The following is an 18,753-nucleotide window of genomic DNA, read 5'->3' on the forward strand; positions in this document are numbered from 1 at the left end:
CTTTTTTCAACGTTTGAAGCTGGGATGGGGGACGAGGAAGAATCAACTTCTTGCCGGCTTTCAAGGTGGAGAACAGAAGATTCGGCCAAATGAACTTGCCTCTTTCAGTGGCCTTCCTGGCCCGTTTCAAGTCAGATACCGATCCCTGGGCGTCCCCGGTGGCTCTGCGAACCGGCATGGGCACCTCCCTCCCCTCCTTGAATTGCACTTGTAGATTTCTACTAGACCCTCTTTCCTTCCAGTTTTCTTGGTTTCACCTGTCCCTGCGCACACACTTGTGCCAGGTGAGGTGCCCCAGGTTCTCCACCAGAAGCCACTTCACAGATGCTAAAAGTTGGTGCAGGGACCTGGCATCTTGGCTGCGGGAGCTGAGGTTTCCGGGTATTCAGTGGGTCCCGTTATCATGGGGGAATTACTTTCCAGCCTATTGTAACAGCCTTCCTCTCGGACCCGCTGCAGAACAAATGGGCCGAGGACAGGCATTAGCCTCCTTTTCAAGGGCGACGTGTTTTGTGTGTGTGTGGCGGGGGGTCATCTCCCAATATCCTACTCTGGAACAGCCCCCTTGTGAGTGATGTTACCATCTAAGTTTATGTTAACCTTGGTTAAGCTTTCTTCACCTTCCTGTTTTCACCTCAAATTAGTGAAATGCAGTGCCAAGGAAAACGGAAATAACTGACAAAGTTTGTGACAATAGAGCCATTAAGTTGTCTTTTTTTTTTTTTAAGGGAGCTGCCTAGGGATAATGTTAAAATAATACTTGAAATACCAGAAATGTCAAAGTGCAAGCGTTCCCTCCCTGTGACTCTAAAGCAAAATGGAACAGGAAACATGGAGTTTGCTAATACAACCACACACCCCAAACAGCCTAGAAATGTACTTGAAGCAGCATACATGTTATAAATCATTTCCAGACTTTCAATCTGAAAAATTAAGTAGCAGTGGCAGGGGGCACCAGTATCTTTGCATTAGTCAATACTAGTTTCAGTCCTATTTAATACATGAAACAACTCTCCCTTTAGGTGAAAACAGAGACTGAGTTTAAAAGAAAAATAAGGAACTTCCCTGGCCGTCCAGTGGTTAAGACTTCGCCTTCCAATGCAGGGCATGTGGGTTCGATCCCTGGTCCGGGAGCTAAGATCCCACGTGCCTTGCCGCCCAAAAACGAAAACATAAAACAGAAGCAATATTGTCACAAATTTAATAAAGACTTTAAAAATGGTCCACATTCAAAGAAATCTTTAAAAAAAAACCCACTAACAAACAAAACTCTTGCCTGGGGGGTAAACGGGGAAACTAGGGGAGAAGCCACTTGCCTGACCCTGGGCAGCCCATGTCCAGAGCTGAGCTGCATCTCCATCCCTCCCTGCCTCCAGTGGGAGAAGAGGACTCACTTCTCTGCTCCGGAATTCAGAATAAAACCTCATTCCATGGGACTCATTAGTCAAGACCCAGAGTCAGCCAGTGCAAAAACGGAATGGCCATTACATTTCCCCAATAGAAGAGAATAAAATAATAACACGTTTCCAATTTTATCATACCCACGCCCAGCTAAAACTTTCCTAAATTTTTGAGCTCACTTCAGAACAAAAGGAATGCGCTCCAAACCAGTGTTAATAAAACTTGGAAAGACGTGAGTTTGGCTAGTTGACTTTTGTTTTTTCCTTTCATTGAGCTGCTCCAAGATACAATTTTAATTGGTGTACCTACTTGCTTTTGTGAGTAAAGTCGTTCCCAACTCAAATAAAGGAACGGAGTCAGTATTTTATAATATATATTTGACCGCCCACTTGTAGATGTTTGCCAACTACCAAGTGGGGTTGGCAGAGGTTAGTGAGGGCACAGGGTTGGGAAGCTTGGACCTACCATTCAGGCAGCCCTTTGGCCTCTACAGGGGGCCAAATGGAGTGGGGGGCACTAGGGCCACTCCCGATCAGCTTCAGGATTCACAGGTTAGGATGGCTAGTCAGGTTACAGAGTTTGTGTGTCACCCCAAGTCTAGCCCATCACTTCCGGTTTTCTCTCCCTGCGGAGCGAGGCACTGTGTCTGTGCCACCCTTTCCTAGCACTGTGCACAGTCTGGCAGGGATGAAATGGCCCCATGGCCAACAGCAGGTTCACGTTCTCACAGGACACTGGCGAGCCGTACACCAGTCTTCTCCTGGGCCTGTAGGATTGCCAGAGATTGCCATACTTAGGAGCAGGACATGGATTTTTCCTGAGCTCAGAATGATTTCTCCTTCTCTTTGACTGCTGAGAAATAAAAATAAATCTAAAAGGCATTCCATAATGCTGGGAGTTTTGTTGGTCTTTGGTAGGGCTGTGTGTTTATTTTTAGCCAACCATCTCCTTTTTGTAAAATAGTCTCCTTGGCAATTCCCAGCTGGGGGGATGGGGTGGGGGAGGGGAGTGCACAGAAAGGCAACAAAGTTTAACTTTTTTGTTGTTTGCAGAACCTGAAAAATGTATTGTTTTCCCTTCTCACATCCCTGTTAGCAATATCCTTTATTTAACAGGAAGAGACAGCATCTATTTTATTGCTTCTAAAATCTGTATATTTAACATACGCCAGCTCTAGGCTGTTTGAAAGGAAGTCCTATTTTTAAAACATTATCTTGGTTTTAGTATTTTTGGCTTACTGTTCCCATAAGCTCTCCGAGGCAGTAATGAGTCCTTTTTGGTAATGTCTGGTCTCAGTCATGGGGAAAGTGACCCTCAAAGCCCTGGGACATTTTTTCCTTGATGTTCACTTGATCTGTATGTATGTCAGGACTGCTTCAGCCAGCCTCCCAGTTGTGCTGTTCCTAACTTTCCCCAGTTCATCATCTTTACAAAAGAACTCAGAGTCTCGAGTCCCCACCCGCTCCCCATAGCTTACAAACGCTTCTGTAATGTTCGACTTCAGCCTTTCAGTTAGGCTGCTGTTTCCAGCCTGCTGGTTACTGTGACCAAACCATCTTAATCACACAAGATTAATCTGTCCAAGCTGGCCCTCTAAGCGTTTGGATTTCAGGCCACATTTGAGGCTTCTTGCTGGCAGGGCCCAGAGACTGCCCCGCATTCTGACAACTCTCCCTGTGCCTTCGGGGCTCCTTCTAACACCTCTGCCTGAAGGTAACACTTAAAAGAAAGGGCTTCCATTCCACGAGTGAAAAACACAAGAGCTATTTGTAATGAGGTGGATAGACCTAGAGTCTGTCATACAGAGTGAATTAAGTCAGAAAGAGAAAGACAAATACCGTATGCTAACACATATATATGGAATTTAAGGGAAAAAAATGTCATGAAGAACCTAGGGGTAAGACAGGAATAAAGACACAGACCTACGAGAATGGACTTGAGGACACGGGGAGGGGGAAGGGTGAGCTGTGACAAAGCGAGAGAGAGGCATGGACATATATACACTACCAAACGTAAGGTAGATAGCTAGTGGGAAGCAGCCGCATAGCACAGGGAGATCAGCTCCGTGCTTTGTGACCGCCTGGAGGGGTGGGATAGGGAGGGTGGGAGGGAGGGAGGGAGACGCAAGAGGGAAGAGATATGGGGATATATGTATATGTATAACTGATTCACTTTGTTATAATGCAGAAACTAACACACAATTGTAAAGCAATTATACTCTAATAAAGATGTAAAAAAAATAATGACAAAGAAAAAAGAAGAACACAAGTCTACTACCTCAGTGGCTATTTTTAGAATGTGACTCTATAGCCAAGCCCCCTGCTGCACCCATTTCAGGGGAGGAGAAATTTGCTCACTGCGGTCATCATTGAAGTCAAACGTGGTGGTCGTCTTCCACCACCCCTTAACCCCCCAGATTTCAAAACATTCACTGCTAGCTGCCGTTCCAATGTCTTCTCAGCATCCAGTGGACTGACGGGCTCTGGCTTGGCGCCTGTGGGCTGGGGCAGAGCTGAAGTCTTCCCATTCCCATGCAGACATCACTGAGCTCAGCAACTTTGCTCCGACTGAAACTGCTTCCTGTTCAACTCCCCAGTAGTTCTCCACTTCCCTGTGTTCTTGAACTTGGGCCAGGGCTGTTTCTTAGTCCCTACTGTTCTTATTTTATACTGCACCTGAGCAGAAATGGTTCTTTCAATAGAGCAAGTTCCTCAGGTTCCATTACGAAGTGAGAGGATGAGGGGCCAGGCTTTTTTTCAGTTTCAGTCTTTTCTGTACTGTTTGGACTGAGGAATTTTAAGCCAGCTGCTTATAAATGTTTTTTAAAAGCATCACTCCCAATTATTTATATTACATTAATATTCATGGGAAACAAATCCCTGCCCAGACTAAAAAAGCCTCTTTGAAAATCCTCTGAATCCTGCCTCAACAACTGTAAATGGGCACTTCTGCCCTCCACCCGCCCCCAATAAAGAGGGCTCTCAGGACTAGAGAGAAAATGTATAGAGTTCAACCTCATTTAAAATCAGCCTCAGTTCCCCACTGATAGTGTCCCGAAATAGCTGAAGTTCAAGTCACTAGGTACAATCCCCTGCAGCAGCAGTAGGAGAAGTTCAGCTTAATAAGAAGCTTGCTACAATCTGATGTCCTGTGTAAGTGTGGTTTTATAAAGGGATGATCACTTTGATTTCAAGATGTGTCCAGTCCTTCAAAAGAACCACAGAAGTGACACTTTGCAAACCCAGGTGCGAGGACTAAGGAATGAATTTCATCTTGGCATCTGGTTATCACAACCTGAGGTGGGAGGCATTTATTCACCGCCTGAGATGAACTGTAGGGTCAGAGAGGGCCAGGGCACTGGGAGAAAGGGTTTTCCACCTATCACACTAGCCATGCTGAAAAAATAAATAGATAAAATGCTTGTTGTTGAAAGTCTAGGAAGCAGACACTCCAAGAAACAGCCGGTGGGGGCAGATGTTGGTGCAACGTTGAACAACTTAACCTCTCAAAACGTAAAAAAGCCTGTATACCTTTTGCTCTATACCATCACCCTACTACAGAAATTTTTCTTACAGATGTACTTACATGTATGCAAAAGATGCTATTAAAAATGCAGCAATGAAATGTTGGGACTAGGAACTGGTTAAATATGTTACAATACATTCCTACAATGAAATACTAGACAGTCACTGAAAAGAAGATATAGGAACTTTTTGTCTTTTTAAGGTTTCATTAGTTTCATCTCTGTAACCTTTAAATCATACCTCACAAATTAGCTTTTGTCACAAGTGGATTTAGAGAAAGCAGAGGACTCGAGTTCACTATTTTCTGAAACACTGACACAGAAAAGGAAAGGAAAGAATTACTTAGAAAAGATTCTTCACAAAAGACCCTCAGAAAAATCCCTAAACAAAAGTGAAATACTTAATCATTAAGTTTAATGCTAATCGGTAAAGGATTTTAAATCAATTCGCTGGCATTAAGTTTCTTGTTTAAGCCCACAAATCTTTCTCTAAACATTACTGACCCTTTGCCAAAGGATAAATGGATGAACTGAGCAGTACCTTATGACACAGCTAGCTGTGGGAACATTCTATAAAAAATGGAAAATAATTTTGTAAGAACATGACGGCAACAATCAGCAGCCAATATTCTCAGTTTCCAATTACCAAAAGCATATACAATTTTAGTCTAGAAAAGTAAGTCAATTTTATAAAATTAAGCTTTTTAGATTGAAGAGCATGCCGCTTTAGGGAATTCCCCGGTGGTCCAGTGGTTAGGACTCTGCGCTTCCACTGCAGGGGGCCCAGGTTCGATCCTCGGTGGGGGAACTAAGATTCCGCAAGCCATACAGCCAAAAAAAAAAAAAAAGCATCCCACTTTAACTGGCACAAAGATACTGAAAAATAGTCCCTAAAATTCTCACTAAATTTATAGAACAAAAAATATGCCCTTAGTTATTAAATGTAGTCAGTATTGGGACTTTTCAAAAACAGGTGATAGGGTTTCCCTGGTGGCACAGTGTTTGGGAGTCCGCCTGCCAATGTAGGGGACACGGGTTCGAGCCCTGGTCTGGGAAGATCCCACATGCCGAGGAGCAACGAAGCCCGTGCACCACAACTACTGAGCCTGGGTTCTCGAGCCCACGAGCCACAACTACTGAAGCCCGCGGGCCTAGAGCCTGTGCTGCGCAACAAGAGAAGCCACCGCAACAAGAAGCCCGCGCACCTAATGAAGAGTAGACCCCCGCTCGCCGCAACTAGAGAAAGCCCGCGCGCAGCAACAAAGACCCAACTTAGCCAAAAATAAATAAATTTATTTATTTACTTATTAAAAAAAACCAGGTGATATACGTGCCCCCAGCTGCTGGCCAGGGACTGGTAGATGGGTGGCTGAGAGCGGTGAACGTGCCCCATGGCCATGTTCTCTCCATAGCACAACTTCAAGTACTTATCCAAGATAGTGATTACCTCATCATTTAGAATCTGGGACTTGCGAATTCGAATTCTCTCCACCATCTTCCTCAAAGGCACAGTTTTCATAACTTCATCTTTGCCATCATGTTTCTGGACTTTAAGTAGATGACAGCAGAAATCCAGTACAACAAAGTGCCCCTCCCTGTCACCCAAGAATTGTGGGAATGTGAATTGGTGCAGCCACTATGGAAGATGGGATGGAAGCGCCTCAAAAAGTTAAACATAGAGCCATCATATGATCTAGCAATTCCACTGCTGGGTATTTACCCAACGGAAATGAAAACACTAACTCAAAAAGATACCTGTACCCCCATGGTCACTGCAGCATTATTTACAATAGCCAAGATATGGAAATGCCCTATGTGTTCATCAGTGGATGAATGGATAAAGCAAATGTGGTATATACGTGTACAAGGGACTATTATTCAGCCATAAAAAAAGAATGAAATATCACCACTTGTGACAACATGGATGGACCTTGAGGACATTATGCTAAGTGAAATAAGTCAGAAAGAGAAAGACAAATACTGTATGCTGTCACTTATATGTGGAATCTAGCCCTCCGCCTCCCACCCCAAAGCCCATGAACTTGCAGATGCAAAGAACAGACTGGTAGTTGCCAGAGGCACTGGGTGAAGGGGTCAAAAGGTATAAAATCCCAGGTATAAAATAAATACGTCAGGGATATGTAATATACAGCATGGTGACTACAGTTAATAATGCTGTGTGTGTGTGTGTGTATTATTATTATTTTTTTGGCCGTGCCGCACGGCTTGTGGAATCTCAGTTCCTCAACCAGGGATCAAACCCGGGCCCTCAGCAGTGAGAGCACGGAGTCCTAACCACTAGACCGCCAGGGAATTCCCATATATTTTAAAGTTATTAAGAAAGGGGATCTTAAAATTTCTCATCATAAGGAAAACAACTACGTAACTTTGTGTGGTGATGGATAGTAACTAGACTAACTGTGGAGATCTACTGCAATATATACAAAGAGTGAACCATTACGTTGTACACCTGAAACTAATATAATGTTATGTCAGATCTCAATTTTTAAATTTTAAGGAATTAAAAAGATTTAAGTACCAAAAGCCTACATACTTCTGTTTGAATTTGCATAAAGTATTTCTAGACATATATCACAAGAAACGTAGTGGTTACTTCTATGAAGTGAGCCTGGCAGGTATTTTATATCCTCCTAAACTATTGAACTCTTTTTTCGCCATGTGCTTATATTATTCCTAAAAATTTTTTAACACTAGTTTCAAAATAGAGAGCACCTGATTTTAATCCTCTGGCTGTGTTATCCTTAGCAATTACCCAACCTCTCTGAGCTTGTTTCACCATCCATACAATGGGGATACTACGTACCTCATAAAGCTAAGATGAGGACTAACTCAGACAACATGCACTAAGCTAGTAACACAGTACACAAAATAGGCACTCGATAAATGTCACACACACCCCCACTTAGTGCCAAGAAAACTCGTAAATCCTCTTAATTCAACCTCATCTTCTTACTGGTAGAACACTAAAGCCAAAATGGTTTAGGGACTTGCCAAGGTCAATCATGCAGTAACCAGGAAAGCCAGGCTCTGATGCCTGGGTTCCTGTACCCTAATATAAAACCTGATTTCATATGAGCCAAGGAATGACTCTGCTACTACTCTATGGCCACACCTCAGTTCGCAGGACCAGCCTCCTCCCCTGCTTCACTCACCACATTTGATGAGCTGTGATTTTTCCTAAACACTAAATCCACCATCAACTGAGGGGGTCCTGCCTGGGAAGGCAGCCCCAAGGGGGAGCTCCAAGAATGTCTTGGTCAAAGGCAGCACTAGCCTCACAAGGGGGCAATAATAATTTGGATGTGGATGTGTTTTTAAAAATTGCTCGCACCTTACTGCATCCCTGCCACACACACACACACACACACACACACACACACACACACACACACACACACACGCCCCATCCTAACTTCTAGCCCTCTGGCTCGAACACAGTACCTACATTAATTTACAATTAGGAATTTTTTTAACATCTTTATTGGAGTATAACTGCTTTACAATGGTGTGTTAGTTTCTGCTTTATAACAAAGTGAAGCAACTATACATATACATACATCCCCATATCTCCTCCCTCTTGCGTCTCCCTCCCACCCTCCCTATTCCACCCCTCTAGGTGGTCACAAAGCACCGGGCTGATCTCCCTGTGCTATGCGGCTGCTTCCCACTAGCTATCTATTTTACATTTGGTAGTGTATATAAGTCCATGCCACTCTCTCACTTCGTCCCAGCTTACCCTTCCCCCTCCCCGTGTTCTCAAGTCCATTCTCTACGTCTGTGTCTTTATTCCTGTCCTTACCCTAGGTTCTTCAGAACCTTTTTTTTTTTAAGATTCCATATATTATGTGTTAGCATATGGTATTTGTTTTTCTCTTTCTGACTTACTTCACTCTGTATGACAGACTCTAGGTCCATCCACCTCACGACAAATAACTCAATTTCGTTTCTTTTTATGGCTGAGTAATATTCCATTGTATATATGTGCCACATCTTCTTTATCCATTCATCCGATGCTGGGCACTTAGGTTGTTTCCATCTCCAGGCTATTGTAAATAGAGCTGCAATGAACATTTTGGTACATGACTCTTTTTGAATTATGGTTTTCTCAGGGTATATGCCCAGTAGGGGGATTGCCGGGTCATATGGTAGTTCTATTTTTAGTTTTTTAAGGAACCTCCATACAGTTCTCCATAGTGGCTGTATCAATTTACATTCCCACCAACAGTGCGAGAGGGTTCCCTTTTCTCCACACCCTCTCCAGCATTTATTGTTTCTAGATTTTTTGATGATGGCCATTCTGACTGGTGTGAGGTGATACCTCAGTGTAGTTTTGATTTGCATTTCTCTAATGATGATGTTGAGCATTCTTTCATGTGTTTTTTGGCAATCTGTATATCTTCTTTGGAGAAATGTCTATTTAGGTCTTCTGCCCATTTTTGGATTGGGTTGTTTGTTTTTTGATATTGAGCTGCATAAGCTGCTTGTAAATTTTGAAGATTAATCCTTTGTCAGTTGCTTCATTTGCAAATATTTTCTCCCATTCTGAGGGTTGTCTTTTCGTCTTGTTTATGGTTTCCTTTGCAGTGCAAAAGCTTTGAAGTTTCATTAGGTCCCATTTGTTTATTTTTGTTTTTATTTCCATTTCTCTAGGAGGTGGGTCAAAAAGGATCTTGCTGTGATTTATGTCATAGAGTGTTCTGCCTATGTCTTCCTCCAAGAGTTTGATAGTGTCTGGCCTTACATTTAGGTCTTTAATCCATTGGGAGTTTATTTCTGTGCATGGTGTTAGGGAGTGTTCTAGCTTCATTCTTTTACTACAATTAGGGATTTGAACAAATTTTGTTGAATGAGAAATTCTAGGTAGGAACAATGTTTAACAAATGCCTATTCTTTAGCAGTACAGACTACTGTTTAAGCAAGAGATTTCCCTTTCAGTGATTTTTATACATAAGCCATTTGGCTTTACTAAAATCGAATGACTTTCAAAATGCTTTGTTAGGGATTTGGTGATGGCTGCTCATTTCTTTTTGTTTGGATGGTTTCCTTAGAAAGAACACTTTCTGATTGTTGGGGTTTCGGTTACGCACTTACCTCCCTTCCTAATTTCAATCAGAGGGTCCATCTATCTTGTGAAGAACAAAGACCAAGATGTCTTAAATGCCTAATGAAATGAAATCTTGGGTCCTACCAAGGGCAGAGGTCAAACGGATACCTGCTGAAAAGGATAGGACAGCACATGAGTCTGTTCAGAATGGTAGTGGATAGTGTACCATGATGGATTAGAGATAAGGAGATACAGACAACGAAGCATTTGAAGGAATGTGAGAGGGTGATAAATGGAGCCGTGAATAATTTAAGACGTTTCCATATTAACACCCTACAGCTGCTTGGTATTTCACAGCTCCAAGTTCTTTCACATAAATGACTATGGCAGACAGTTCGCTGCTCATCAACTTTAGTCTGCATCCTCATCCTGTTCCAGTGGCAAGGGCTCAGCCCAGGGGATGAAGCATGACGGGTCCAGGTAGGTGGCTCTCAACTTTGGCTGCACTGGGGGATTATACAGTAATTATATAACTGGATCCCACCCCAGACCAATTAAATCAGAATCTCTGAGGATGGAGTATTTTTAATATTGACATAAGAAAAAAAAAGCTCCTCAGGTGACTGTAATGTTCAGCCAGGGCCGAGAACGCACTGGTCTAAGCCAATCATGACAACCCCCTTCCCTTTCACCAATTACTGGGCTAGGGCAGAACACGTGACCCAGTTCTAGCCGGTGAGACATAAAAGGAAGTCGACTGGGGTAGGGGTTTCTGGGGATGGCTTTATAACCAGATTGGAGGAAAGAGAGATACATGAGGGAAAACGCTACCCCTTAGTAACCACCTTCCTTCCTTTCTTCATTTTCACAACCCTGTGTGGTTGGGTGAGGAAGCGATGCTTCTTGTTGAGGCTACCATCTTGTGACAGTGGGAAGATAAGTTGGTGAACGAAAGCCAAGAAGATGGAAAGGGCCTGGGGTCCTCGGTGACTTGGTTTGGTGCTGCGGTCCCCACCCAGCCCTGAAAAAAGCGCACTGACTCCCTCCCTGCCAAATCCTGGCTGTCAGGTCTGGAGCATCCAGAAGTCGCTCAGGTTAATTCACGTGCAGTCCCTCTTCACTGCTGAGCCAAGGGTGCCCCAAGGGTGCTCAGGTGCCCCGAGCGAAGGACAGCCATGAGGAGGACGGCTATAGAGTCAGGGGCTCTCCCGTGTAGGTGCTGTTGGCAGCGCTCAGAGATATTTTATTGGTTTGTTCAGTGTTTGTTAGTAATAAAGCTAAGTGTGGTTCTCACCCTAGAGTAGCCACTATGCCTGGCTGCAGTGCCAAAAGGGTGCCAGGGGACGGTAAAGGGGGGGGGGGGGCAGGTGAGGGTGTGTTATAATGGAGAGATTCTGAGCTCTGGGGTCTAACACTCGGCTCAGCAGCCCAGCAGCCCAGGTGTGACTTTGGGCAAGGTACCTGACTTCTCTGAATCTCTGATTTCTCATCTGTAAAACTGATAGTATGTCATGATGAAAGAAATGTTCACATGTGGAGGTATGGGGAAGTCATTCTGGCTTATACCTGATTTAACCCGAATGTGATGCTAACTAAAACAGCCTGTTTGTGGCCTATCAAACGTACACGGTACTTCTACTTTAATTATTAAAGAAAAGGGCGCATTGACCAGAAGTAAAGAATGTCTGTGTTAAAAATAAAGATTAAATGCCTTCCTTCCTGGGACGCTCATGCTGGTACTCCTTCAATGATAAGACTCCCTTCCCAGGTGCTGAGGACATACTGGCTCGCGGTGTATGTGCTGATCTGTTTTGTTTTGTTTTGTTTGTCTGTTTGTTTTTGGAAACCTTGAAGGAACGGATCCCTGAGTTGCTTAGTGTTCTTTGTTCTGACAAGATGTAAAACTGGTCTGAAAACCAAGCTTCTCTGGAGCAGTTCCTCAGAGTTATCTGACTGTCTTCCGGTCTTCGGGGCTATAGTCTTCAGTTTGGCTCAAATGAAACTCTTTCCTATTCTTATTATAGATTGTTTATTGCTTATTTTCATCGACAGTCACAGTAATGATATATCCACAATGCCTAACTCAACACATCGCACCTGAGGATCCATCCCCTTCCCATTCCTAGAGTGGAGTGTGACAGACTTTTGGAAACTCATCAGTTGGTTGGTAACATTACCTTTCTCAGAACCAGCATTTTGATAAATCCACTAGTTGGTGGTGACATGGTAAATGGCCGATAATTCCAGCAGAAATGTGGGAGGAAGAGCTCAGTCACCAGAGTATGAAAGAGCCTAAAGCTTGTTCCCAGATGTCCCTGCAGCCCTGCAAAGGAAGCCCCATTGGCTCTTCCAAACAGCAGCACCGATGTCTGGCCCCATAGTCACTGTCACGTGCACAGACTCTAACCTCCTAGAGGATGAAGACTGTGTCCTCTAACCCTCCTCTCTATTCACTTTCTTACCTCACCCCAGTCAGTGCCAAATGTTAGTAAAAATGAAAAAAAAAAAGAGTCAGAGTTTCTGGGAGATTGTCAATTCTTAAAACCATAAAATGCTGCAGCCATTTGTCCTCGAGAGGCGTTCCCTCAGACCGGTGAAGGAGGATTGGAGACCCATTATGTTACATCTGTAAATACAGGATTAGCAGATGAAAGGATGTTTTTGTTAAAATGTGACAAGTCACCCTGTTCCTTTTACCTTCACTCTGGAAATCAGGAAAGAACACAGACTTCCTAAGCAATTACAGAAACTTAAGAAAACGACTTGATCACTAGGAGGAAAATCAGCTTCCGAAATCACTCTGAAACCCTGGCTCTATTCACAACAACAAAATCCATCTTCATTAACGTCTTCGACTATTGTCCTCAGGGCTTCATCCCAGAGGAATACTGAATTACACTATAAACTAATGAATGGAAACTTAAGTCATTTCCGCCCACCCGGCACTGCTTTTCCTCCTCTGGGCTGCACTCTTCCAGCTCACACAAAGTTTGGGAAATCGCATTCCCATGCCACTAACTAGACTCCTGAGGTCAACATCACGTAGAACAAACTTCCCTCATCCCAATGAACAGGCCATAGACCGACCCAGACACTGAACACATTTTGAGATCATTTAAGCCCCATTTTGGCATCTTAGGATACCTTAGGATATATGCTTTACAGAGAAAGAAAAAAATGGGAGGGAGGCAGAAAGGGAATGTCTTTTCACAAAGCTCCTTCAGCAGTCACAGCCAAAGCTGCTACTGCCGATCCAAGGTTTCATCTCTCAAGTGGATCGGGCAGAGTGAGGGAAGCCCAGCCCTGAGGTTCTGTCTGCACTAGAGGAAGCAGACCAGGCAGCTTTTGTGACCTGATGTGAACGGAATATGGTCAAATATCCTGGGAGCGCCAGCCATTGGGGGCGGAGGTGGGAGGTGGGGGGAGCCACCCCTCGAGCCAGGGGAAAGCAAAGTCCATTCCACGCCAGTATACCAGAGCCTGAGGCACACACATGTGCAAAAGCTGTTGCAAGAGAGGCCTATGACTGTATGTTTGGTAAATCTGAAAGAACGCCTCGGAGTCTGCACACGTCAGAGAGGCAGAGGCAGAGAAATATGAAACAGATTAGGGGTAGGTAGGATAAGAGTCAATAACTTTCCCCCAAATTTTGCTTTTGGTTTTCCCTGTGCCTGCAAACACTGCTGCAAAAGGTTTCCCCACAGGACCTAGTGGCATCAAGATAAAGTCATAATCATGGACCTCATATGGTCCCCGAAATCCTGTACTTTTCATGTCAATTCCCAGTCTCAAGTTTCATTGTGACTTTCAAACCTTCTCTACTCTGCTCAGACCCGTGATATCCCTCTTCCCTCTCCTTCCCCCATTCCTCATTCTCCACAGACGATCCTACCTTTTACTTCATAGGGGAAACTGGTAGTGTGGAGACCTGCGTTCCGCCTTAGCCATAATTAACCTCTCGCTTCTCTGGGTCTTCCTCTGAGAAGGCAGGGGGCTATGCTAGAGACCCAATGACTCTCCCAAATGCTCCCAGCTGGACTTCCCCTTCCGCTCGGATCTATTTTCATCGGGTGAGATCGATCTGAGACGGCATCCCTCCCCTCCCCCTGAAGGCTGATCCAAGTTCCCCAAGACCCTTTCCTGACCCTACCCTGCCGGGGGCCACCTTACCCGGATCCGTCCCGGGCGCGCGGGAGCGGGGCTACGTGGCGCCTTCGGCCCCCGTCTCCGGCGGCGTCTCCTCGTCCTCGGACGGCTCGGCGTTGCCGTCTTCCCAGCTGCGAGGGTAAGCCAGCAGGCGCATGGCTGGGGCGCATGCGGCCTCCACCTGGCGCACCTGCTCTCGGCTCAGGCGCTCGCGCCAGGCGTGCACGGCCTCGCGGGCATCGCGCGCCGACAGGTGGAAGGGCCGGTCCGCGCCGTAGGCCGCGCCGCGCGTCATGTTGAGCGCGAAGGCGTCGAGCGCGGCGAGCGCGCGCAGCCCGGCGAAGCGCTGCAGGCGGCGCAGCTGGGCGCGCGGCTGCCGCACCAGGTCCTCGTAGCGCAGCCTCAGGTAGCGGCGCCGTAGCCAGGCTGGCGCGCCGCGCGCGAACAGCAGGTCGCGCAACCAGGCTTCGCAGATTACCTCGAGCGCGCCGGTCAGGAAGAAGTCGGCGCGCGGGGCGGCGGGTAGTGCGCGGGACGGGCCCCCGGGTCGAGCGCCCATGCCGTGCGCCAGCAGCACGCGGTGGAAGCGGTCGCCCCTCTGGCGGGTGCGCAGCACTTGGATGCTCTCGCGCAGCAGCCCCTGCCGAGACTTGAGGCGCGAGTTGTGCACGGCCCGCGGGTCGCGGAAAAGCTGCACCACCTTCAGGTTGAGGCCGGGGTCGCGCAGCAGGGGCACCAGCACGCCCAGGTCGAGGAGGCGCACGTCCTTGATGACCACCACCGGATACTTGCGGCACTCGGCCTCTAGGGCGCGGAGAGCCACGGGTGGGCAGCTGCGCTCGCAGGCGGCGTCCTCGACGAGGCCGACCTCGGCGCGGGCCCGGGGCGCGCCGGGGCACAGCGGCGGCGAGCAGATGACCTTGTTGGTCCGCCAGCGAAAGAGGGCGGCCGTGGTGAGATTGGCCGCGTCTGGGGCGCGCGCGGCGGAATCCCCCGGCGGCGCGTACAGCTGCAGCACCGAGAAGTCGCAGCGGAAGAGCGAGCGCAGCATGTCGCGCAGCGCGCCCTGCAGGCTCTCGGCGTCTCCCGGATACAGCGCCTGCCACAGATGCCACATGGGCTCATACAAGTAGAAAACGTCCGGGTGCTGGTTAAAGAGCTCGCCCAGGAACGACGAGCCCGTGCGCCAGGTGGCGTGCACATAGATGTGTTGCTTTTCGCGAGACGCCGCCTCCCCGACGGCGCCGTTGAGGTTGCCCCGGGACCTGGGGTACCGGCCCGCGTCCTCCTCCGTGGCGGGCCGCTCCTCGGCGCCCTGCTCGCGCTCGCCCGCCGCCGCCGCCTCCAGGCTCCACACTCCCAGGCTGCGCTGCAGGCCCGGGCAGTGCCCAGCGCCCTTGTCCCCGTCGCGGCCGCCGTCCAGGACAGAGGGGACGAGCAGCAGCACCAGCGTGTACAGCACCAACAGCAGCGCGAACTTGCAGTACTCTCGGCGGCGCCGCCGCCGCCGGCCCTTCATCGTTCACTGAACCCCTCCAGAGCGGGTGGGGCGCCCTTCCTCTCCCTTTCCTCGGAAATCCCGTCCCGAGTGCGCTCCTCCGGCCTCTTGGAGCCCCTCTGCGCCGGGAGGAGCGGAGTCACTAGGGCTGTGCATCCACAAGGGAAACTCTGGAGGCGGTGGTGCTAGTGGCGAATGCCCTGCCCTCTCCAGGCTCCGCGCTGGAGAGCCGCCTATTGGCCGGCTAGGCAGCGGCCCGCCCCGCCTTCCACCCCGCAGCTTCTCCCCGCCTCTCTACCCGCTGGGGTTCGTCCAGGGCTCTGCCTGATCTGGGAGGGGTTGCCGCGGGGCGGGGGACGCCGGCTGGGGCGCACGGAGCCAGACCCCACCTTTCCCCAACCCCTCCGTGATGAAGTCAAGTCTTCATGAATTGAGTGCAGGCAAGGGAGGGACTCGTGTGTACAGAATGTACCCAGTGACAGAACGTGGACCCCACCCGGAGAACTCCACTGTCTCTCCTGTTTTATGTCCCCTGCTTGGCCATCTCTGTCGTAAGCAGACTCGCCTCCACACTATTTAGAATGGGGCCCCTGGTCACTATCTACATCCAGCGCCCCCGTCAGCCCCGGGGTGGGTGTTACTGAGTTCTGGATGGGAGCACTTCTCCACTAGCATAAAGACGCAGATTGCATAGTGCATCGTGGTCCAGAGGAATTGGAAGCACAACTGCGTTCACTCAGAGCATTTAATTGTTTAGGTGTAGCCTTTGCGGAAATATAAGTGTCGTCTTCCTAGGATTTTGCCCGCTGAGGGCCATGCACGTTTTACAGACACCCTGAAGATCAGTTTACTCATTTGTAAAATGCAGATAAGTTTTAGTGCCTCCATACCTTCCAGCCTGAGATTTTGGGGTCCTTTGTTAGCACAGAATAACCTAGCCTATTATGACACACATGAGCAAAAGACATTTACAGACTCAGAGTGGTAGGATGGTGGAATTTCTCAGGAGCTCAGTGTTTACAAGGACCCATAAGGAGAATGGATACACGTGTATGTATGGCTGAGTCCCTCTGCTGTGCACCTGAAACTATCACAACATAGTTAATCGGCTATACTCCAATATAAAATAAAAAGTTAAAAAAAATAAAAGGACCCATAAGGAGGAACATGTACTCAAGGGTGGATGAAAAAGTGACAGGAAGTCCAAGAGGCAGATCAGAGTGCCTGAAATCCAAGAGAACTAAAAACGCTAATTTTTGCTCTGTTTCGGGAGGATAATGAACACCCCCTTGGGGAAGGTGTTGTAAGGTTAATGACGATAGAAAGCAAATGTACTCATCTCCACCAGGGGAAGGTGTTCAAACTGCAAAAGTGGAAATATCTCCAAAGATCTTCTCCTCTAGTCTTTTTCATCACAGCAACGACTCCACCTCTGAAATCACTAGCTCAGGCATTCTACTTTTTGTCCACAGTTCCCTCTCCTTTCAGCCACTGGTTCAAATCCTCTCTATTTTCCAACCTCATTGACCACTACCCCCACTTACTTCTCAATTTTTCATATTCAGCTAAGAAACCCCAGACCATTACTTTTATTTTATTAATCAATTAATTTTTTTGGCTGCGTTGGGTTTTCGTTGCTGTGCACGGGCTTTTCTCTAATTGCAGCGAGCAGGGGCTACTCTTCGCTGTGGTGCACAGGCTTATTGTGGTGGCTTCTTTTGCTGCAGAGGGCGGCTCTAGGTGCGCGGGCTTCAGTAGTTGCAGCGTGCAGCTCAGTACTTGCAGCACGTGGGCCCTAGAGAGTGTGGGCTTCAGTAGTTGTGGCACGTGTGCTCAGTAGTTGTGGCACGTGGGCTCTAGGGTGCACAGGCTTCAGTAGTTGTGGCTCCCAGGCTTTAGAGTGCAGGCTCAGTAGTTGTGGCACATGGGCTTAGTTGCTCTGCGGCATGGGGGATTTCCTGGACCAGGGATTGAACCCGTGTCTCCTGCACTGGCAGGCAGATTCTTAACCACTGCGCCACCAGGGAAGCCCCCAGACCATTATATTTTTCTTAACACCTTTATTAGAATATAATTGCTTTACAATGGTGTGTTAGTTTCTGCTTTATAACAAAGTGAATCAGCTATACATATACATATATCCCCATATCTCCTCCCTCTTGCATCTCCCTCCCACCCTCCCTATCCCACCCCTCTAGGTGGTCACAAAGCACTGAGCTGATCTCCCTGTGCTACGCGGCTGCTTCCCACTAGCTACCTATTTTATATTTGGTAGTGTATATATGTCCATGCCACTCTCTCACTTCGTCCCAGCTTGCCCTGCCCCATCCCCGTGTCCTCGAGTCCATTCTCTATGTCTGCGTCTTTATTCCAGTCCTGCCCCTAGGTTCTTCAAACTTTTTTTTTACATTCCATATATATGTGTTAGCATACGGTATTTATTTTTCTCTTTCTGACTTACTTCACTCTGTATGACAGTCTCTAGGTCTATCCACCTCACTACAAATAACTCAATTTTGTTTCCTTTTATGGCTGAGTAATATTCCATTGTTTATATGTGCCACATCATCTTTAGCAATTCATCTGTCGATGGACACTTAGGTTGCTTCCATGTCCTGGCTATTGTAAATAGACTGCAGTGAACATTGTGGTACATGACTCTTTTTGAATTATGGTTTTCTCAGGGTGTATGCCCAGTAGGGGGATTGATGGGTTGTACAGTAGTTCTATTTTTAGTTTTGTGGGGTTTTTTTTTAACGTTTTTATTGGAGTATAATTGCTTTACAATGCTGTGTTAGTTTCTGCTGTGTAACAAAGTGAATCAGCTATACGTATACATATATCCCCATATCCCCTCCCTCTTGCGTCTCCCTCCCACCCTCCCTATCCCACCCGCTAGGTGGACACAAAGCACCGAGCTGATCTCCCTGTGCTACGCGGCTGCTTCCCACTAGCTATCTAGTTTACATTTGGTAGTGTATATATGTCCATGCCACTCTCTCACTTCGTCCCAGCTTTCCTTTCCCCCTCCCCATATCCTCAAGTCCATTCTCTACTAAGTCTGAGTCTTTATTCCCGTCTTGACCCTAGGTTCTTCATGACCTTTTTTTTTTTTTTTAG

General features: G+C 47.2%; 1 protein-coding gene across 4 annotated transcripts in view; it reads right to left on the minus strand.

The window, feature by feature from the left end:
* CHST7 (carbohydrate sulfotransferase 7) overlaps nt 1-15,832 on the minus strand; it is a 71,583-nt gene extending 55,751 nt beyond the window's left edge. For 2 of the 4 annotated variants that reach the window (XM_073798939.1, XM_073798940.1), the window contains exon 1: nt 14,160-15,832. In XM_073798939.1, coding sequence (XP_073655040.1) covers nt 14,191-15,654 — 1,464 coding nt within the window. In that variant the 5' untranslated portion in view covers nt 15,655-15,832 and the 3' untranslated portion in view covers nt 14,160-14,190. Of the gene's footprint in view, nt 1-8,546; nt 12,616-14,159 lie in introns of those variants that run through there. The other 2 variants (XM_019943460.3, XM_019943459.3) reach the window with 2 other exon arrangements.
* Between the last annotated feature and the right edge of the window lie 2,921 nt (nt 15,833-18,753).

Source organism: Tursiops truncatus, chromosome X (assembly GCF_011762595.2).
Source record: "Tursiops truncatus isolate mTurTru1 chromosome X, mTurTru1.mat.Y, whole genome shotgun sequence".
NCBI classification, from domain to species: Eukaryota; Metazoa; Chordata; class Mammalia; order Artiodactyla; family Delphinidae; genus Tursiops; species Tursiops truncatus.